This window comes from Drosophila innubila (genome assembly GCF_004354385.1).
Source record: "Drosophila innubila isolate TH190305 chromosome 3R unlocalized genomic scaffold, UK_Dinn_1.0 2_E_3R, whole genome shotgun sequence".
NCBI classification, from domain to species: domain Eukaryota; kingdom Metazoa; phylum Arthropoda; class Insecta; order Diptera; family Drosophilidae; genus Drosophila; species Drosophila innubila.
The window spans coordinates 21,532,789-21,555,999 of NW_022995380.1; the positions used below are offsets into that span (position 1 = coordinate 21,532,789).

Below are 23,211 nucleotides of genomic sequence, written 5' to 3' on the forward strand. Positions count from 1 at the left end.
TTTCCTGCTGTTCCATAACTTTTGCTAAAATTAATCATATTTGACACTTGAAGTAAAAAACAACTCCTCGCGATGTCATTTCAGAGAACTTAAAAGTATCATAACTTCTAAATAATAAGCAATTCATCAAGTTGATGCTATGGAAACCAACTTTTATTTTGTGGCATTATTATGACGGAATCCCCCTTAAACAGCAAGTCAATACCAATTTTTGTATCTTTTTTCTCTTTTATTTTATGCATATCTTTTTTTTGGGCTTTTGTGGACAATGCGCGAGCTGTGTGACATTTTAGCAAGACATAAATCAACGAAAATGAACAAATAATGCGGGATTAAATGGACTGCGAACAGAAACCCGGAGACCGGACGATACACAAATTAACCCTCCCCCTACCAAAAACCAAAAAAAAATCAAACATATACATATATGAATATATGTGAGTGTATTCATTTATAACTCAAATGTGCATACCAAAAATGTATGTTTATCAGTCTATCTCTTTTGTTGTTGTGAGCACAACAATTATCATTTAATTATGTCAACTGTAACTTAATTATGAGCGCATCTTTTTCAGTTGTGGCCACTTGATTAAAACTGTTTCATTTTTTTTTTTTTGTGATTTGGTTTTGGTTTGGTTAATTGTTGATTTCCGCATGAGATTTGAGAATTCTTCTGTCCAATTAAGTTTGAATCCGTTCAAGTTGCAGTGTATATGATGTTGAATATCTTTATGAATATTAATCATTTATCGCTTGGTTGATTTGTTCTAGTTTAGCTACTCTGCTACTTTACTTTAGTTTGCAATGTATTCAATTGTTTTGTGTACCACGCCCACTATTTGACTTAGTTGCCGCCCACCAGTCGTCTAACGCTTCAATTTACCACTCATATGAATTGTAAATTGCTCGCCAGCAACATACTTCTACCTCTCAGTGTATCTCTATCTATCTCTGTCTCTCTCTCTCTCTTTAAATTGCTGTGCTCATTTTGTTACTGTGAGAATTTAACCACTGTGCTGGACATTGGTTGAGAGTGCGGGCATTTTCGAGTGCCTCAAATCGACGACAACGATTATAAATGACATTGCATTGGTTTCGTTTTTGGTTTTGGTTTTGGTTTTGGTTTCTAGTGCCGATGAATGCGCCTGCATCGAGTTTGACCAGCCATAAATTGTCATGGTTTCAATCAGTGCGTAGTTTTGTAGTTTGGCGGCCAAACTGATGCTTTGAATTACACGATCTATTTAACATAGATTCTAACAACTGATCTCAATGCAGCCTGCTGATATGTATCTTCACCCTTGCATATCGAACAATTTGACCCAGTTAATTAGAAATTTATTTGCTTAGTGAAACGGCTCATAATGAAAACATTTAAAAACACATCATAAAAACTGAGAAATTTTCGAGAAAAATTTCGCCTTAAAGTCTAAAAGCAAACATAAACAAATATTGTGAGTATTTCACTTTAAAAGATGCATGAAATGTTTTCCAAAGCACGCACGTATTGGGAGTGAGAGTTCAGAAGTTCAGTTTTCATGAGGCATGAGTTCATATATGTATACAAGTTATAAATGTGTATAAACAGAACAATACGAAAGCCTATGGACTGGTTTTATAGATAGCAATTGATGTTGCACTTGCTTGGCGAGTTCATAAAACAAAGTGCGAGTCCATTTGAAAGATCCAAAGTTGGCTTAGTCTAGGGACTATTATGGCCTGTCATACACAGTTCCGATGTGAGCTGCATTTTAATGCAGTTTGTGCTGTAAACATCTTTGGAGGTCTGTCAGCTCGTCTGCAATTGACTTTGACTTCTACAGCGACTGCGATTCTGAAAGTTCTGCCATGTTTAAATGTTGTTGTTTTCTTCTTTTTTGTATTTTTTTTTATTTTTTTGATGTTTTTGACATTAATGTTTAGTTATTCTTTGTTGTTATTGCTGTCGCTGTCATAAAAGGGCTGGGGATTGGGATTGGAATCGGGACTGGATCAGGAGGGGAGCTAACATATTGTGGAGTCTCCCACACATGGATTCCAAATCCCACATGTTTATCTTGTGTTCCTAGTCTGCATTTCTTATAATAACAATGCAACAGGCAACTCTTTTTAGTGTCTATTTTTAGTCCTCGAGCTATTTTGAATTTTGGAGTCTTGCTAACGCTTAGGGGCGCTGAATAATTGTGCAGCAGGTGTCAAATGTCTGACAGACTAAAAACTATACTCCAACGAGACGAAATTATCATTTCTCAACAGAAATATTAAAGAAAAAAAAAAACGAAAAAACTCAAAACGATCGTGTAAAATGCAACATTTGTGGTCTTAGCACGAGTTCATCATCTTCCATCTTCCATCTTAAGATTTTCCACCCTATCGCAGTTGCCGCTGATTAATATGTGCCCCACTGTGGTGGCATTTTTTTTGTGTAAGGCGACAACTTTGTCAAACACTTCATCAAACATTTCAAATGTCTGCATCATTTCGAAAGGTGTGCATTCATTTTTCCTTATCCATTTCCATTTTCTTTTTAGTTATTTATTTGATGTTTTGCTGTTTTGGAAAATGCATTCGGAAGTTGCGTGAGATTGAAGGGGGAGTCAGATGCATTTGTGTCACTTTGGCAGCCATTTCACAGATCTATGCGCTCCTTATGCTAATAAATGTCTTCATAAATTCAAAAGCGACATTTCATCCAAACAAATGCAACTGATGCGCTTCTCATATGAAAAGCAACTCATAAATATTCCGTTGGACAATTTAATGCAATGTCTCACACATTATTTGATTTTGTTTCGTTTCGTTGTGGGAACTTCTAAAGGAATTAAATGCCTACATTCCCAGCTAAGCACATACATTAAAAAAGCAGCTTAAAACTTTACATTTGAGTTAAAAGTGTATATATACTTTAGTAGCGCTGTTGTCTTTCTTCAGTCAGTTTTTTTTTGTAAGGGATTCTTTTTAATGCTTTTTAATATATTTTAGCTGCAACTTTGAAAAGAAATTACTTTTTACTATTTTCCCACTTGATTTAATCAACTTCTCAAGGTTAATTGGCGTGAGTAAAATCGTTTCATTAAATAAACACACTTAAAATATTAAACCAGCCCGCAGTTTTGCATTTCTTTTAACTAAGTAGTTGTCGCATTCAAATTTTATTATCATAATTTTTTTTTGTATGAATTTTGTTTTGTTTTTTGAACGCACACATAAAAAAGTGAAACAACAACAGTGACAACAACAAAACTTGACAATAATCAACTCAAATTTTTCATTTCCGTTTATTAAAGCAGAGCATGAGAGTGGCGAGAAAAGAGAGAGAGAGAGAGAGAGAAAAAAAGAAAGAGCAGGAGAGAGAGAAAGAGATAGTGATGCTGCGTGCATACAAATTCGGACAATGTGTGTGAGTGAGAAGGGGAATAGTGTCTTTAACTTTGTGTGTGTGTGTGTGTGTGTGTGTGTGTGTGTGTGTGACATTTCCTGCGTGCAATTTATGCTGCACGCTAGTGATGATCGCGTGCTTAAGAAGCAAAATATCATATTGAAATGTGAAAGCATATATCATATTGTTTAATGATCTTTTAATAAAATGCTTTTAAAAATAAATAAAATTTTATTAATATTTAGAATATAAATAAATTATTTTTTTTAATGACTTTTCAAATTTATTTTTTTAATATTTTTTCTAATTTTTTTTTAAGCTTTAAATTTTAAATAAAATATTTTTTATAAAATTATTTAAAATTTAAAATGACTAAGCTATTATTTAGAATATAAATCAATTATTTTTTTAATGACTTTTAAAATTTATTTTTGTTAATATATTTCTAATTACTTTTTTTAAACTTTAAGTTTTAAATAAAATATTTTTAACAAAATAATTTCAAATTTAAAATGATTAAGCTATTATTATCATTTTAATTTTAAAATACTTATTCTTTTGAAATGATTTTCAAATTTATTTGTTATGCAATTTTTTCTAATTACTTCATTTAAACTTTAAAAACATATTGTCAAAAGAAAATTTTGTAAAATTTAAAATGAATGAAACTTTTATCATTTAAATATTAAAATCTAGACAAATTAATTACTTGTTATAATTTTTTTAATTTATTTCACCAAAGTTTTTTAGTATTAAAAAGTGTTTTTATTTCATTTAAAAAAAGTAGACACAATTTTTCAAAAATAAAAATAATAATTTGGAAATTTCGCATATGTTGTGCCAAAACACAACATCTCTAGCGCAAGCTTTGACAGCAACACACACACACAGACAGGTACACGCATACACTCTCATTTATGCTTTCACTGCGACTGCGACTGCGACTGCGACGCTGCTGTCGCTGTCGCTGTCGCTGTCGCTGTCGCTGTCGCTGTCGCTGTCGTTGCCGCTGCTTCTGTTGGCTTCTATGAGCGATTTCCGGTGCGTGCGTCGCTGTTAGCGTCGCTGCAGCTGCAAATTGTACGTTACTTGCTGATGTTGTTGTTGTTGTTATGATTATTGTTGTTGCAGTTGCAGTTGCAGTTGCACATGTTTATGTATGTTCATATTGTGCTGCATGCTTGAAACGGCACCTGCCACATTTGCGAGCTGCCAGACGTTGCGCCTGCGCCTGCGCCTGAACCTGCAACAAGTCCCTGTCTGCCCCCACCCCCCTTGGTTAGCAACTCCCCTCACTGCTGGCCACCCCTTCGCGAGTTTATGGTTACATTGCTCAGCATTTGCATCACGCACAGCCCTTTCAATTATAATTGCTGCTGCTTGCCTTTTGCTATTTTTATCCATCTATTTTGCTTTGACGTCGGCACGCGGCCGTCACAAACTAACAACAACCACAACAACAACAACTACGTAATGGAGAGAAAAAAAATATATATACAGATATATAAAAATGTTGAATTTTTGAAGCCTAGTCGAGAGCACGCGCTCTTGTTGCACAGCGAGCAATGCACATCTGTTTTGGGGCAGCTGCTGAGCTGCATGTTGCCCCCTGGTTGCAAAGGATGCCCCCATATATAAAATGTCTGGCTTGCTTTTCCTTTATTTTCTTTTTCTTTCTCTTTTTTTTTTTGTTATTTTTGTTATTAATTAAAAAACAAAAACCTAGTCTAGACGATTTAAATGGGCGCAGCTTCAGCGGAAATTCAATCTGTGCTCTATTTTTGCTCCCCCATCATATTTGAAGCGTCTGTCTGTTTCAGGGTGGATTAGATACACACACACACACACGTGCTGTATGTTAATGGTATTGTTAAGCAGGATTATAATGCATTGAGTAATAATTTTTTAGCTATCGCACGTACACGGAAATTGAAAGCCTGCTTTGGCTGTCAATTGAACGGAAATTGAAATCCTTTAATTACACAAAAAAAAGAGTAGCCCCAAAAATAAAATTGATGTTTGTCGCACACTTCAAACCCTTTCTGAAAACCTTCTTTAAGCGACGGCATTTGCTTTGATTTTTTCTAGTTGTTGTCTGCATTTGAAATTGAAGGGTTTTTCAAACGGCAGCTCTGCTTTGTTTTTTAATTGGTTTCAGATGTTTTTCCTATTTTTTTTTTTTGGAGTGCACTTTAGTTCTACTTCGAATGTGTGGCATGCAACTTAACGTGGGGTCGGTACAACAACTCACCGCAACAGAACGTTTCCATTTCAATGTCTTCGCTTTTGAGCAGCATTTTGATTGAGTTTTGAGTATCAAATGGTTCAGATAGTACACTAGCACACTTTATAGGCACATCGCGAGTCTTTGCACACACACAGATACACACACACACACACACGGTGTATCTAAGTATCTCAACTGGCGCTTCTGTTAACTTGGCTTAAGATGCGCATGCGCAACGCTTTGGCATTGACGTCAAGTTGCCACAGTCCTTCAACTTCAACTGGCGGACAGTAGCTGTTGGCTTAAACTGTCGGCTGAGCTCAGCTTGGGCCTCCAAATCAATTTGAATGCCAAGAATAATAATGAGCTAACGTTGTGGTCAAGAGAGCGTCTCTCTCTCTCTCTTTCTCTCTCTGCTCGTGTGTCTCTCTCAATAAATAATGCATTAAAAAGATTATAAAATAATAAAAGTCAACGCTGTTGTCAGTTGGTTGTTGCTGCTGCTTCTGTTGTAGTTGTAGTTGTTGTTGCTGTTGTTGTACGTGCCCGTGACGTTTTATCAATGCGCCATCCATTTTAAGTATGAGCCAGCTCGAGTTGAAGTCCCAGCCTGGCTATAAACAGAATTATGGCATTTTAAGTGGCCAACAGCGCCAATTTGATGGTTTCGCTAGGCCTTCTGAGATTCGCCTGTTGCCAGTTCTCAGCCCAAATGCGGCTCATGTCTACTGTAAACAGTTAGATATCGCCACAAGTTGCAAATAGAACGGCAGACAGAAGCGTAGGGAGTATGTCGACTTATAAATAAATACAAAAAAAAAAACTCAAACAATAAACAATATTTTGATTTAAATGGCAGCGACTGAAACTGCAGACAAGGGCAACCGTCGACGCTGTTAATACGAACACTTATCATAAATTTAAATGTTTCAACGAAAAAAATATATATTTTTTTAGACTTTAAAGACGTTTGAGTGAAGCTCGAATTATGGTTAAAGTTCATAAAATAAAACTGTGCGTAATAAAACTTTGTTTTTAATAAACATTTTAGCTACAAGGTTATTCTTTCAAGAAAAATGCAAGCAACTGAAACTAAAAGTTTTCTTTTTCAACAAGTAACTAAAAAGTTTGAAAAGTTTTTCAAGAAAAATAGTCGACTAAAGAAAAGTTTTTATTCTTTTGAATAGGAAATTTTAAAGGTAACTTTACCACTTAGCTTAAAATATATTAATTATTTAGATTGTAGTAAACATTTTAGCGAATAGTTATTTCACAAAAAATAATTATTTTTAGCAATTGAATAAATGCAATTGTTTTTCTTCCAACAAATTAAAAAAAAAAGAAAAATTAAAAGTTTTCTTTACCTACAAGTGAATCTTGTAACACTGTACTCCTGCCTGCTGTCTTCCCATGTGAGAAAAGGTTTAAATATAGTCGACTGAAGAAATAAATGAATGAGAAAAGCAAAAAAAAAAGGAAACTTCATGTTTGGAACGTGATCAAAATGTAAGCAAACTTGTTATGTTATCCTCCGCAGCCCAAAATTATGCAAATGAAGTATGCTTAAAGTTTTTGGCTTATGATATTTATGAATGCAACAGGTGTTGGCCAGGTCTGGTCTGGTCTGTACTGGTCGGGAGGGGTCAAGGAAATTCACAAAACAAACAAACATATAAACAAACAAAATTTTCCTTTATTAGGATTTCTTGTACATAGTCTGTTTGTTATGCAGTACACAGGGTTATGGTTAGCCAGTGTATTGAACCCCAGCAGAGAAGGGAGACGGAGGCGGCAGAGGAGGCAAGCAGCAGTAGTTGCAACAACAAGAGTGGCAGCAATGGAGTCGAGGGCGGCTCTTCTTTGTGTGTTGTCTGTAATCTGATGAACAGATGTTCTAAGAATTGAATACAGAAGGCCGCTCTGCCACATGCCACATGCCACTGCTGCCTGCCACTTATTCATAAACAAGTGCAATGCGTTTGCAAAGCAATTCTTGACGTTTGACCCGAAATCACCTGCCACAAAAGACTCGAGTCGAGCAATTAAAGCAGTCCATAAACTGATGTATGGCATATTGCCTTCCCGTCTCCACTGCTTTCGGTACATTTGAATGTAGTGTTGCAAAAGACGCAACGATTACTGTTTACTTGTCCCCCTTTTAGTTGCTTTGATGTGCCATACAATATTTGTATGCACAATTGGCCCAAAGTGTGTGTGTAGCCAAATTTGGACAAACGCTTGAATGGCACGCGCCATATGCTAAACAGTTTCCAACTCTCTTCCGACTCCCCACCACCTCAACACTGAGTGCATGTGGGGAGTTCACGCTTCCGTGCCATTAACACGTTTGAGCCAAACAAACAAACAAAACAGTCAAAACAGTCAATGGCCCATGGCTATCAATTATGCAAAGTTCCTGCTGCCAACTTCAATTGTGAGCACGCTAATCTCCACCAGCCCCTCCATTCTCTCTTCCGATTCCCATGCCTAGAAGTTCATCAAGAAGTTCTGCAAATAATTTTCAATTTATGCTTTCTGCTTGTCATGGCTGCCACACCCACTGTGCAGCATAGCCCACTGTCGATAGTCGATTCGATTCGATACGATTCAATTCGTTTATTGACTTTTGTCATTTTGTTGTTGTTTGCCTTTTCCGCCTTGGGAGCCAAGCGCAGGTTGCGTATCCGCCATGTTGCCCCGTCAATTACAGAGTCAAACAGCAACTGCACTTTGCCGGAAATGTATACCCCCCACATACACACAGATATATATATATATATATAGTCAGTCTTGTGGCAATGTTTATCTCATTTGCATTTTGCCATTTTGATAGCTAAAACATTTGAAAATTATGAACTCGTTTTTACTATTTGAACTGCCTGCACAAATGTGGAAATTGATAATGTTTTATTTTTTGCTTTTTCCCATTTTCTCTGTGCTTTTCTGCCATAAATTTAGGTGTTAAAATTGAAGTTGAAAGTGTGTCAATTGCCGTGCGCTCATTGTGACAAAGTGGAATTGAAATTGCAATTGCCCCGTTGCCCATTAGTTGACCATGTGTGGTTCCCTATAAATGTGTGTTAGTTTACCCTTAGTTGAAATATGCTGAATAGAATACTATTAAATACATTTGAATGGAAAACGATCGCAATTTACATAAATTTAAATGACTCTGAGCACTTTTTTTTGAATAGTTTTCAAAAACAAACACTTAAATTCCCATTATTACCCCTTATCTCAATATCTTAAAAATACAAGTACTTGAACAGCTCTTCTAAACAAAACAGTATTGATAATCTTTTTCGGAATCTTTTCCTCAAGTGGCCTGTCAACCACCTGCAATTGAAGCCACTGAAAACCTTGAAACCTTATGGATTAGTTGGCTATAAATAATCAGGCTGTAGAGATTTCCTCAGTGCTGCATAAACCATAAAGTTGTGTCATTAACTGCTTAGGGAATCATCAGAGATTCAGTAGCCATTGCGGTGGCATACATCACATCACATCACATCACATGACGAGGTTGACTGTCAGTGTCAGTTAGGATGGAGCGTACAGTGGCTCATTATGGCTCAAAACAAAGCCAACTCTGGCGACACACTGGCGACAATAACCACTAACAACAACAACAACTACAGCAACAACTACAACAACAATACATTTACAATTATCACTTGCGTAAACATTTAAATGTTGTTAAATGCAAAAGTGCTCGAGTGCCCAGACCTATGGCGCCTTAAAAGCAAATATGCAGGAGGAAGAGTCAACTAAAGGGGGTGGAGATGGTGAAGGAGACGGAGGCGGGGGCGGAGTGCAGCGCTTAATATGCAAACGTGATGCACATAGTCAGAGCGCGTTTCTCGGGATCGGCCTGTCAACTTGACAGCCGCCAAAGTGCAAAAATGCGAACACTAAAACGAGGCCAACAAATGGAATTTTCATATTATACATATCTTATGCCATTTTCTCAATAAGTTTTTTGTAATACTCTAAATCGTTTTCTAACAGTTAGAGTAGAATAATGAATTGATTGAAATGTATTCTAATTATTTTACATACATTTTTTTTCAAATATTTTTACTGTGAAAGATCAGAAATAATGGAAATCAGCCTTAACAACTACGAATAATTTCAACAAATTTTTGAAAAACTACAAACTTTTTCGTTGCATAAAATCATAAATAAATAAACGGTCTCTTCAAGTGACTTATCTAAAAAAATATCATAAATTCTCTGACATGAATATAATAAATATAAATACCGATAAGAGAGACCCACCTTTGCAATACACGTACATATTGAGGAAACCTTAACACTTTTAACATTTTTAATGATAACACTTAACACTTTTAATAACTTTGATAAAACAGCAATGTAAAGATAATTAATCCCTGTTTCTATATTTATATTTTAATTTTAATTTTTAACCTATATAAAGGAAAGTGTCAGTTTTATCAAAATAGGTTTGCTAGCTGAAATTTTCTTGTCTATTGCTAAAATGTATTAAATTTATAGTATAATGATTTCCTTGTACTTAATAACGTTTAAGAATTTCTATTCTAATAGAGCTTATTGAGGAATCTCCACCATTAAATTATGTTTACCATTATATATTTAATTTATAAAAGTATAGTTTGTTTTGACTTACCTCTTCTGCGATAGGATGTGCCGCGAAATTTGTTTGGCGAGAGCACAGGAGGACGTGGAGCCAACATGCTGGGCACCTCATCCGGTGAACTGGGTCCAATCGATGGCGATGTGCATGTTGAACCAGATGTGTTGAGCTGTCGCTGTTGTTGTTGTTGTTGTTGCTGCTGTTGTTGTTGCTGTGCCCAGTTGCCGAATGAATGGCGACGTGTGCCGCCGCTGGGTAGAGTGTGATGACGCTGGGATTTGCTGGAGATGAAGGCGGATGAGAGAAGAGCAAATGTACGCACGATTAGCACAGTCAATGTTAATGAAAATGGCGAAAGGGAGTGGCAATGGGAATGGTAATGGGGAATGGGGAATGGGAAGAGCAGTTTGGCAAACTGTCAACAGCTGCATCCTGTCAACACATCAACACACACACACAACACACACAACACACACACACCCCAGATCACTCACCTTGCATTGAAGACCTCGTCGTGCTCGGCGCCGCCTCCCGGACACTGTGAACTGTGCGTCTCATTGCAGGAGCCAAGTCTCTCGCGGAATGACTCCGAATGCGAATTCGACGATCTATGGCGATACATCAGCGGCTGCAGTTCAAACGATTGCTACGCGAAATGCAAATGCAAATGCAAATGAAAATGAATGCAACAAAATGGCAAGCGTTATTAGAAAGCAAAGGAAATGCGAGAAAGAAGTGGCAAAGCACAAAACAGGAAGTTGTGCAGATCGGACATGATAAATATGATCTTCCACTCACTTGTGAGAGGCCGCCCAGCGAGTTGAAGCTGCCGCGAGGGCTGCCAAAGGCCATCGTTGCTGTTGTATCCAAATTGGCCGATGTCATGAGACGCATCTGTTCCGGATTTGTGGCCAATGGCCGTGGACTGCTGCCTTTGGAATTGCGGCGTTTGAATATCGAGAAGCCCTTGCCGGAGGACTGAGAGTCCGGCGTGCGGGGCGATTTGGTGTCATTACAGAAATAACAGGGATTATCTAGAAATAAATGTGTTAAAGTTATTAATGTTTGTTAGCTTAAAAATATAATATTACATAGTAATAAATTACAAACATTTTTTAAGTATTACTTATCAATATTTCTAACTAAGCCAATATCGTAAATAAATGTCCTTAATCAATAATAAATTAAGTAAAATAAAATAAAAATATAAATCGTAGAGAATGTTTATGATATTGATAATGAAATAACAAAGAATTTTTAAATAAATGATTTAATAAAAAAGGATTATAATTCAAAGCTTAATGCAAATACCATAAATTTAACTGGGTATTTAATTTTCTTAAATCTTTGTATTTTACCTAAATTCCTAAGTTATAAAAGTAATAATACAGTTGATAGGGTAAAAGGATCTAAGCCCTAACATATAATGTCAATAACTTACAATTAATACGTATCTTTAAAATTAAAAATAAAATGCAAATACATTTAAATTAAGTTTAAGAAATAAATACAATTTAATTTTAAATTCAATCAAGTATAAAATTATTTTATTTTGTATTTTATCGGTTAGAACTTTGAAACAGTTCCTTTGACTATATTTATTTTAAATATGCATTAAGTCTTATAATTAATTTCAATAACATTGAGAAAGAAAGAAATACATTTATGTACTCCTTTAGTTTAACCAAGTTTCTTTGCCAATCAAAAGGACTTTAAAGACTTCGAGTACTCTAATTTACCTGAGAAGAAGGCGTTTGGATTATCCATAGTTGCAAACATCTTGAGATCGTTACAAGTTGAGCGTACAACTTGAGCGTACTGATCCATTATCTTTAAGCACTTGGCGGCACCTCAACGCTGCACTTTCACTGGCTGCGCATGCGCACGCGCCACAAACACACACACACACACACACACACACACACACAGTCTGCAGTTGTTTGCCAAAAATGGCAAAAACAATAAATTAAAATCAAAACGATTTGTTTTCACTACGTAAATTGTGTGCAATGTCAGTTTGATTGATTTAATTTCGAAAGTGCGCGCCAAATGAATTCAAATTGTAACGGCTCAAAATAATAATAATAACTTCAACGCGTTGCGCGTGCGTCTGTCTGCATTGACATCCCGAAACGGAATAAATTCTAAAACTTCAACGAGAACAAAACACTTGAGCTGCCTGCGTCGACGCCGACGTCGCGTCGCTGCTGCTGCTGCTGGCATAGAGAATCCCTTGCCGCTTTGGTTATTTTATTTTCCATGCGTTGCATGTTCTTCTTCTTTATTTTATTCTTCTTCTACTCGCTGCAGCCATCTCACTCCCTCGCACACACGCACACGCACACACATACTAACGCATGCGGGATCAGTGTTTAAATATGTTTACCATATTGCACCCACTCACTGCCGCTGTCGCTGTCGCCGTCGCTGCCTCTGTCGCTGCCTCTGCTGCGATCGCTGCCCATTCGAGTCAGGAAAAACTCTGCATGCATTGAGCTATACTTTTCCTGCCATATAATTATTGTTGCTGTTGTTGTTGTTATTATTGTTGTAGTACCTGCGCATGTTTTTCTTTTGCGTGCGTTTTTCGCATGATCAAAATACTGTCGTTCTGTTTGTGCATGATTCTGATTCCCAACCTTTTCATTCCGAATCCCAATCCCAATCACAGTCCCATCCCATACATGCAGCAAACGTTTTGTCTTGTGCTCGTCGCGCATATTTGATGAGTTCCGATAGCGTACCGCCAATAGCAATAACAACAACTACCTATAATGGTACTGAGACTGAGCTACGAGTATTCGTCGTATCTTATCAGTGTCAAAGTTTGAATTTGTCTGTGGCTTGACTTCATTCTTATTCATATTCTTATTCTTGTTGTTTTGTCCTTCGTATTTGAAAAAAGATCGTGAAAACATAAGTGACTGATATGGCCATATATATGTTTGAAATTTGATGATATTAAAAAAAAGTAGCAGTTTGGTAGTTAATTTAAAAATTCTTTTTTTTTTTATTAGCATATAACATATATATGTTATCCCTATAGGAGTATTTTATATAAAACAATTGATAAAAAGTAATGTAGTCAAACTAAAGACAGTAGTAGATTTTGAACTAGTAATAGTACTCGTAGTAGTAGCAGATTTAATACTAGTAGTAAGAGTCGTAGTAGTAAAAGTAGTCGTAGTCGTAGTAGTTGTAGTAGTAGATTTAATACTAGGAATCGTAGTCGTAGTAGTAGAAATAGCAATAGCTAAAATATAAATGGTAGTAGCAGCACTAGTATTAGCTGTAGTTAAACTGCAGTAGTAGTATTAGTATTAGTATAGAAAATAAAAACCGTTGACCCGAATTCTAATATGTCCTGTCTAGCATAAGTTAATATAAAAACAGAGTAAAATGAGTGGAAACTAAATATAAACTCACATTACCTTTCAAATAGCATACTTAAAAAAAAGTAGTATTTTAGTATAGCATATACTTATAGTGTAACTTATATGCAGTGTGTTTTCCACACTCCACACATTCCGCTAATAAAATTGGCATGCCAAATGGTCATCAATGAAATGTGCAGGCCAAAATAGACTTTCATTTATACTCGTAAAAGGCATGACAAAACGGCAAATTAAAAAAAAAAGAAGCGAAATATGCAGTAAAAGTAGCAAATGAGAAGGAAGACAGAAAACAGCAGCGACCCATCATCAAAGGCCAACATCTGAGGTATGCACATTAAAAATTCGTTAGACGGGCACATTGAGAATGTCCATGAGCAGGGAATATGCCTATGTCTATGATTTTGGTGTGGATAGTGTGCAATAATTAAGGGAAGTATAGCTCGACTCCAGAGCGACTCCATGTGGTGGACTGTGGAATTTCTGAAGTGGACTGGGACTGAGACTGGGCCAACTGAATGTGGCAGATGCAACGCACATTGGGACCTATGGAAAACTCGTAAAAAGTCGGTCGCGCTGTAGAAATTGCACATTTCGTAGTTCATAAAATGTAGTAGAAGTTGTACTAGAGACGAAGAGGGTTTCATGCACTTCTTGAGTGCACACTCTGTTTAAATCGCTTGACTCTCTCAAGGGGCAAGTGTGTGTACGTGTGTGTGTATATGTATATGTTTGTGTGTGTGGATGCAAATGATCTTGAAATGCACATATATATGCATGTACTTATAAAATCGTATTTGCCTGCACATACTATAAATGTCAAGTTGTTGTCTTCGCCTGCACGCACTTTGACTTTGCTCCGACTTCGAGTTCGGTTTCTGGTTCGACTTTGGGTTGGGAATTGTGGCAATGTATTTGCCGTTTCTATGAGCTGGCCTCGTGCCTTGCCTAGGTCGTAAATCTGTAGACGGAGCTACCTAAACTGGCTGCTCTTAAAGTGGAGCAGCGACAACAAGCCTTTCACTGAGAAGCGTCTCCTCTGGGCGCCATTTACAGCACTCGTTGATTGTTCTATGGCGTTGACAGGTTAATCACTTTGATGGCTCTCTTTGCTCGTGCATTTCTCTAGGGTCAGTTTAGTGCTTTGATCGAGTGATTCACCTTTGTTGCCAGAACTTGTCTCAGGAAGTGTACAATCTATTGTTAATGTGAAGAAAGTTATTACGCAAAGACAGGAAATGATACTTTTGTAGGATGATCTCAAGAAATATTGGGATATTGGAATAATTGAAAATTTGAGATTTCAAATTTAGGATATTAAAAATTCTAAAGGGGGGACCTTTACCATAAAAATCAAACCATAGTCGAAAAAAACAAAATTTTCAAAATGAACGACATTTAAATGCAGAGTGAATTTAGAGGAAAAACCATGATCAAAATGACATTCCGACTGAAAATCGGTTGAGTTTTGACAAAGTTATGGAAGTTATTGAAGTTGGTGAAACTTTTGACTTATGCTAATTATGATTTAAGGAGTTGAATAAAAGTAAAAATTTGAGATTTAAAATTTACGATTTTCAAAATTGCAAAGGGGGGACCCTTGAAATTAAAATCAAACCATAGTCGAAAAAAAAAAATATTCTAAATGAACAAAATTTAAATGCAGAATGAATTTAGAGGCCAAACCATGATCAAAATGATATTCCGACTGAAAATCGGTTGGGTTTTGACAAAGTTATGGAAGTTTGACTTAGCAACTTTACATGTAAAATTTTTTTTTAAATTTATCTTGATTTTTTTTCAGAAAAATTAAACCTCTCAAAATTAAATTTAAAGTGCCGTTTGATGCTTATTACGCTACAAGAAGGTGAATAAAAGTAAAAATTTAAGGCTTATAATTTTAAATTTAGAGGCCAAACCATGATCAAAGTGACATTCCGACCGATAATCAGATAATCAGATTATAATCAGACAATCAGATTATTTCCAGAGGCAAATATATAATTGTTTTAATAAACATTAATATAAACATGAAGAATGTCTTAAATTTAAATTGTTTTTCTTTATTTTTTAACTGTCAATATCTGACTAATTTCGCCTGAGGTAGATATGCTTATCATAGTAAATGTCAACAAGCTATTATATTGAAATAATGACTGCCGTCTATGGCATGTTAATTTATGCACTTGAGAAAGCAACCGTATAATTATAGGAAAATTACCAGCTAACAACTTGCAATTTATAATAATTTTGCAGCAATTACTTAGTTATCGATTTGGCCAGCCAAGAAAGAGTTTCCATAGTAAATGTGTTTAAGTTTTAAATAAAATCGTTTGCACTTATTTTTGCTTTTGTTGGTAATAATTTCTCATAATCTTTTAGCCGTATTGCACATTTGGCTAAGCAAGAGCAACAATAACAAATTGCACTCGCATTTACTCAGATATTTTCTTGGGAATTCCGCATAGTCAGGCAGCTGAAAGAACAGCAACCGAAGCAGTCCCAGAACCATTACCAGCCCCCTATTTTCTAACCCCAAATCCCCGAGCAAACTCGACGTTTTGTATTTTAAGTCATTTTATGCGCACTACGAGTTTTTCTTCACGTTCAATTGAAAATTGTTGTTTATTATTATTTTCGACTTTTTATGATTTAACCCCAAAGGCAGCAGGGGAAAATCTAACCTAACCTAACCAAGCCGAACCGAACCGAAGTGAACTGAACCAAACAAAAATGAAATGAAATAAAACAAAACTCAAACGCAATTCAGCGTCATCCTGCCCGGAAGTTTGGCGACGGCGACTGTTTGGGGGGCATTCATATGATTATGATTATTATGATTATTATTATTTTGATTATTTGGATTTTCCTAAACAAAAGTTAACTGAAAATGCAATGCCTGCTTGTTGCAGGTGCTCCGACTGTTTCCTTGGAAATCAAAACACAAAACTGAATGCATTTGCATGAATTTTATTGTGGAAAAAATGAAAAAGAATATATAGAAGGGGAGTATTGTTGGTGGGCCACACAAATATATTTAGTATTTTTCTGGTATTAATTTTGAGTTATTTTTACAGTGCTCATAAAACGGACAGCATAAGTCAATGATTGCTTTAAAAATCATTAAAACTGGCATTCGGAAAGTGTTATTTTAGTTGGCCAGACAAAAACAAAAAGCCATTAAAACGAAATTTTACAGTTCCGCCCACGCGGCAAATGCAACAACTTTAGAACGGATGCTCCTGAATAACAATTGCTATAAAAACAATGTGAAAATGGCAGGCAGTGAAGTGGCATGAAAATTGAAACTGAAACTGAAACTCAAACTGAAACTGAAAAGAAACCACTCGAAGTTGTTTCAGGCATTCCGTCTGCCTCTCAAGGATCGTTGGCAATGAAAACAAGTTGCGAAAAGTAGGCGGCATGCCGGCCAGGATGTGGCCAAGGATATGTTAAAACATAAAACTCAACACTTCCACATTCCATGGTACGTGTAAGCCATGCTAATGATAATTACAAACACTCAGGGGAAAGAAAGACTGAGAGACTGAGAAAGAGGAAAATCTCTCAACGGAAATGCCAAAATGAAATTACCAAAAACATAAACAGACGAACAGAAGAAAACTAAAGATCAGATGTGATCGGGAAGTACAATGGGAAATGAGAGGGTGACAAAGGTAACAGCGCTATCTCGAGTGAAATGTTAAGTGTGAAAACAGTTTTTACTACCTGATCTTCAGATGATTGTGCGTGGGCGTGATCGTGATCGTGAACGTAGACCTGATCGTGGACGTGGGCAAAGGCGTCATCAGTTGTGGTTGCGATTGTGGCAACGGCTGCTGTATTGCGCCTTGTTGTGTGTCAAAAGACCAATCAAAAATCAAATAAACACTTTTATGAGCTGGTTGATCAACCAGCAAAACAGAAAATTCTCTTTCTTCTCCCTTCACTCGCTCTCAATTTTTGCTATTTTTAAGCAACAACCGAAAAAAAGGTGTTTGAAAATGCATGAAATGCATTCATAAATCTCCAATTCGGAAAACAGGACTTGGCATCTCCAAAAGCAGCCGTAAGACATCTGCTCAACAGATTTCATTCCCGGACCTGAACCCGGACCCGAGCCCGGCCAGTCACTCATTCACTGCGCTTGGTCCGTCTGTTAATTATTTTCTTAATGGAAATGCGCACATGACACAAAAAAAAAAAACATAGACAACAGCAACGTTGTCTTCCGTGTAATCCTAAAAAAAGCCAAAACTCAACGAAGGTTGAGGCTGCGCAAACTCCAATACAAGTTCGAGATTGGAAAATGGGAGACTGGGAGACTGAGACCCGTGCTGTATTCCCAGTTGCATCCCCTGTAGAGCGCGTGTCTCTTTTATTTTTTTTTTTTTTCTTTATTTGGGCATTTTTTAACGTTGTTGCATAAGCCGCTGGGGCAGGGACAGTGAGAGAAGGGAGCAGTCAGATACTTTCTGCGCAGTTGCTGCAATGCATCGAGAGTTCTGGTAAAATGTACGACTGTCCGTCTCCCTCTCCGCTTTTTCTACACTGTGGTTGCATTGAAGCAAACCACAGGTTGATGTTAAATGTCAATTGGCATACCCCAGAGGATCAGTGTCGCATTAATTACAGAAACGCCTCGATCCCTAGAACTTGTACCACCCTGCATACCCCTCATTATGATGATGTTTCTAATGATGCTGTTGATCTTGTTACGCTTTGCACTTAGCATCGAATTCTGTTTCTTTTTTTTGTTTCATTCTTTTTACCAGCAAGATCACACTTCAAATTTGATTTATTTAGCTTTGACTGCACTTGTAATATGAGACCAGAAGCAGGAGGAGAAGACACACACACACACACTTGCTGTGACCACCACAGATAGGAGATTTACTAAAGTCCCCAGAGCTAAGATGGCATAAAAGTTGAATTATTTTTACCATTTATGTATATTTTTCTATTTATAAGTTTAGCAAAAAAGTGAATTTTTGTGCAAATATTTAGACAATGTGCAACATTTCCTGATGCCTGTCTAAATAAATAATCTTTTTTCGGCCCCCATGAACTTGGTCTGGGGGAAAACAACCCACACATTTAGAGTCCCCCCTTAGATGCTAAATGTCTCGATATGCGTCGTTGAGTTTCATTTATGAAATTTGATAAAGTAGTTTTTCTTGGCAGTACAGGATCTTTGTCTAAAACTTCTATTCCTACTTTTACTCCTACTTCTACTCCTACTTCTACTCGTCTTTCTACTCCTACTCACAGTCTGGCAAATGATTATGAGGTGTGTAATTAAAATTTTTACGCTCTTGTCGCTGGCCATGTAATTCAATTATGAAGAATCATTTGTAGCAGATGAGAGCGTCTAATGTGTCTATGAGATATTTTTAGACAGCGCTGAAGTCGTGTCTGTGCCCCAAATGGGATTGTCTTGATTTATGCCGGTTCTCATGCAAGTATATATGTACCTACATATATCTTTAGCTAACTTAAAACTGAAAAGTGCCGTACAGTATAGTTGCCAATTTTTCGTAGAAAAAATAATGAAGACATCAAAACTTATAAATACTCGTTTGTAATTGCATTTAACGATTGTCATTTCATTTTCAATTGATGCACTTTTCGAGCACATTGTATTGCATTTTCCCTGCGCCCATAAAAATTAAGCATGTGATATGGAAATTGGCGTAAACATTGCGAAATGGTCAACGGATCGTTGTCTGTGACGTCGTCATTGGCAATGAGACATGGCATGAGGAAGAGCAATTGGGGCCACTGATCCACTTTTCTCTGATAGATTTCTTTATCGATGAACCAGCTGGCAGTTGGCAGTTGCCAGTTGTTCAGTTCGTTGTCAATTGCCAATTCGATTGTTTCGCTTCGTTTTTGTCGGCATTCGGAAAACAAATAAGTCGAAAAGGCTATAGTCGAGATCCCGATCATAGAATACCCGTTACTTATTTTAATATACATATAAGTACTTTTTAGAATTAACCAACTAATAAAAACTACTGCATACTTTTGGGTGCTTGTATTGCGTTAATTTTTTAATAACTTTGGTTAGCTATTACTGCCGTTCTACTTGTCCAATCTTGCTTGGATTAAGTGGGTTAATAGATAATATTAATAGATAACGTTAATTACCATAAAAAACGTATTATCTAAAAAACTGTGGGCGCGGTTAAAAACTTACGACTCGGCTGTTGATGCTGATTGGAAATGCCTACTTCTCCCTGTTACATAAATTTCAACGTACACAATATACCCTTCTACTTATTTTTGAAGTAACAGGTATACAAATAAAACAAAGACGATGCCATTTGCAGCTGCATTGCAAATGAATTTGCGTAAATATTTACAGAAATTGTATGAGTATTTAATATTTTAGGTGTGCCTGCGTTACGCAGAGCCCCAACAAGAAAGCTGACTCATATTGGCCAGATTCTCGATATATTCGTGAGAGAAATTTGGTTAATGTCAAAATAAGGCTTGTGTATGGATTTTTAATTATTTGCGTCACAGATTCTTTATTTTAAAATTATAATAATAATACCAAGAAAAATTGCAAATTTTCCTCAATCGATTAACTTGTAATGACGTCAACAAACTATCTCAAATTTGCAGTTCTGTCGGCTTTATCAATGGTTGAAATGGTCAGTGATATGAATAGTCAATGTAAATATAAGCACAGAATAAGTACGCACTCAAAACACTCAATGAGTGCAATTAAAAAATAAAAATAGCGAATGAATGAAATGCAATGCAGATTTAATGAATGATTTTACATAGCGACAACGACAATGACGACAAACTATTTATAAATAAAAATAAAATATGCAACGATGCGGGACAGAGTGAGTGGAAAAGAGGAGTGGAAAGAGACGGGAAAAAAGAGGATTGATAGACTGCCTGTCGGACAGATGGACGAGAGTTGTATCTCTAAAACTAATAGCTCAGTCTATGGCCATTTGTATCTGCATCTGCAACCGTATTTGTATCTGTAAATGTATCTGTATCTGTGAATCTGAGTGAATGCGTGCGACGCGCGAGTTTTTGTATTTTAATTGCGCCATTTCCCATATCAGCGCTGTGATTATTTGTTCTAGTCAACATAAATAATAACAACAAAACAAAAAGAAAACTCTGACAACTGTGCATACAATCACAATTCGAACTGAGGCTGGACAAAGAGGAAGAGGGGACTGGGAAGAGGCATGCTACAAAGTTCAGATAGTACATGCCACAAATCTGACTAATTAGATGCTCGACATTTGATTTGTTATTTATTATCATTTGCTGTCTTTTTTGTATTATTATTATTATTATTATTATTATTAATATTATTATTATAGCCTCAATGCATTGTGGGCTTTCACTAATTGATGAATGACCTCGTCGGAGTGTCTCGTGAGTGAGTCAGTGAGTCTGCGTTTGTATCTGCGTCTGGCTTGCGTATCTATTGGATAAGTGCCACCAGTCTGCAGATACTTTCTACAGTTTTGCAGTTTTTTTCCCAGGCAAGAGCCAAAACAACTGGCGTCTCACTTGACTACGCATCATTTAAGGCGCTGGGAAAATGGGAAAATGCCGCACATAGTTGCAGTTTTTAGGTGGCACTACGTCTCCAACTTGGAGGCGACTCTAAGGCGTGCCTAGTACACAATCTTAGCATGTTTTAAGTACGCCCATTGTTCAGATTGTTTGTTTATTTGTTGCTGCTGTTGATGTTGTTGTTGCCGCTACTGTTGCTCGCTTCGATTCGATTGGAATTTCAGTGGGTTGCAACACATCCCATGCTCGGACTAATCGTTGGTGTGGCAACTCCACAAAATAAGGGTAACATTTTGGAGTTGGAGTACTACGAGTCCAAGATAAATGCGTTGGCGTTCTGGGAAATTGCTAATGTGCATGTTGCAGTTGTCGTGCACTTTACTCTCTCCACAGTTTAAATGCTCATTAGTCGGAGAAATGGAAATGGATATGAAAAGGTCGAACCTAAGCACTTAGGCAACTCAATGTGGTGTCAAATTATGTCAAGGCGTGAACGGTATTGTCATGTTTATGTCGGAGGCACTGGACATGCATCAATAGAACTAACCGGAGACTCTATAAAGAAGAAACTGACTAAACTGACTAAAATACCTTTTTTTATAATTAATAATATCATCATCGAAAAATTTTCTGCAAATAATAACAAAATTGACATGTCGCATGGAAATCGGTTAAGTTTTTATAAAAAGTTTTGTCAATTTAAAGCTATGTCAAATCTTAACCGATTTCCATGCGGAATGTCAGTTTTATTATTATTCAAACTCTAAAATGATTCTGCATCAAAATTGGAAAACTAAATTTTTCTCATCACTGTCCATTTTTGTATACCTACTATATCAAAAATTTCAACTGCCATAACTTTGGCAAATTTTAACCGATTTTCATGTGCAATATCAATGTCATTGTAATTTAACCTCTATTTTTATTCTGCATTTAAATTTAAAAACTTAATTTTTTTCCATCCCTGTCAATTTTTTCGGTAACAGTGCTGAGACCACTCGCAAAATTAAGTTATATTGTATTTATCCCATTTTTATATTATTATATTATTTTTATATTAGTTATCAACATTTTGTGGCAGGGAACATTTATTTATTTGTAACAAGGGTTGTTCTGAGAACAATCACTATATTAAGCTATGTATATATTTATTTTAACACATTTTGCGGCGGGAAATATTATTAATTCTAAGGCCACTCAGAATCTTAAATTATAAGTCTATACATATTTATAAAAGTCGTTGTCCTGCTTGACTAACTGACTCAAGGACTTGACTCACTAGCTGACTGATCAATGTGAAGCCTAAACCGTAAGTCCTAGATGGTAATTTCAGTTTTAACATAATTAATTTAATTTAATTTATAATATTATCGTCGTAAAAACGTTACAACTTTTCGACCCCTTTATGGTTACAGGGTATTAAAAATGATTGTCTAGCACTTACCCAATGACATGTTGAAGTAAATTCATCAAGCTCTTTCCCAATGTTGAATTGTTTATTTATTTAGATTGCCATTTGGGTCGGGGTTTAGACTCAACTGAGTTCAGGGGCTTTGCACTTGTTCTGGCCAGTTAAGGTGCTTCCGGCGGATATGGACAGTCAAAGTTTTGGACACACAATTGAAAACCTGCGAAACATAGAAAATAGAAAAGCATAGCGCAATTATTAAAATGTTAATTAATTATGCGCATGGTAAAGCAGCAGCAACAACAACAACCACCATTAATATGTGTATGCACAAAAAAGGGAAGAGAAAAATTTAAACTAAAGTATAGAGTATATAGTTAAAAGTTTGATATGAGCAAGTGGCAGGTACAACTTACGGCTAACGGTACATGCTTGCATACCAAATAGGAAAACTAGACAAAATACAAAACGGAGGTAAAAAGTTTTCCCAACATATTGTGGGGACCACAAACTCGGATATTGTGGCCGGAAACGTTGCACCTACCCCAAAAATAGAAAGAATTACGAACAATTTTTTAATAATATGTGATGGTCTATGAAGTCTTTAGTTTGTTCAGTTAAGTGCAACCACAT

At 36.3% G+C, this 23,211-nt stretch overlaps 1 protein-coding gene across 2 annotated transcripts in view; it reads right to left on the reverse strand.

The window, feature by feature from the left end:
• LOC117793003 (phosphoinositide 3-kinase adapter protein 1) overlaps window positions 1-23,211 on the reverse strand; it is a 36,553-nt gene that overhangs the window by 7,331 nt on the left and 6,011 nt on the right. Inside the window, exons 2-5 of one of the 2 annotated variants that reach the window (XM_034633368.1) lie at window positions 22,615-22,798; window positions 11,020-11,255; window positions 10,716-10,867; window positions 10,255-10,502 (exon numbers count right to left, since the gene is read on the reverse strand). In XM_034633368.1, the coding sequence (XP_034489259.1) occupies window positions 10,255-10,502; window positions 10,716-10,867; window positions 11,020-11,255; window positions 22,615-22,624 (646 nt within the window). In that variant the 5' untranslated portion in view covers window positions 22,625-22,798. Of the gene's footprint in view, window positions 1-5,630; window positions 5,815-10,254; window positions 10,503-10,715; window positions 10,868-11,019; window positions 11,256-22,614; window positions 22,799-23,211 lie in introns of those variants that run through there. The other variant, XM_034633369.1, reaches the window with a different exon arrangement.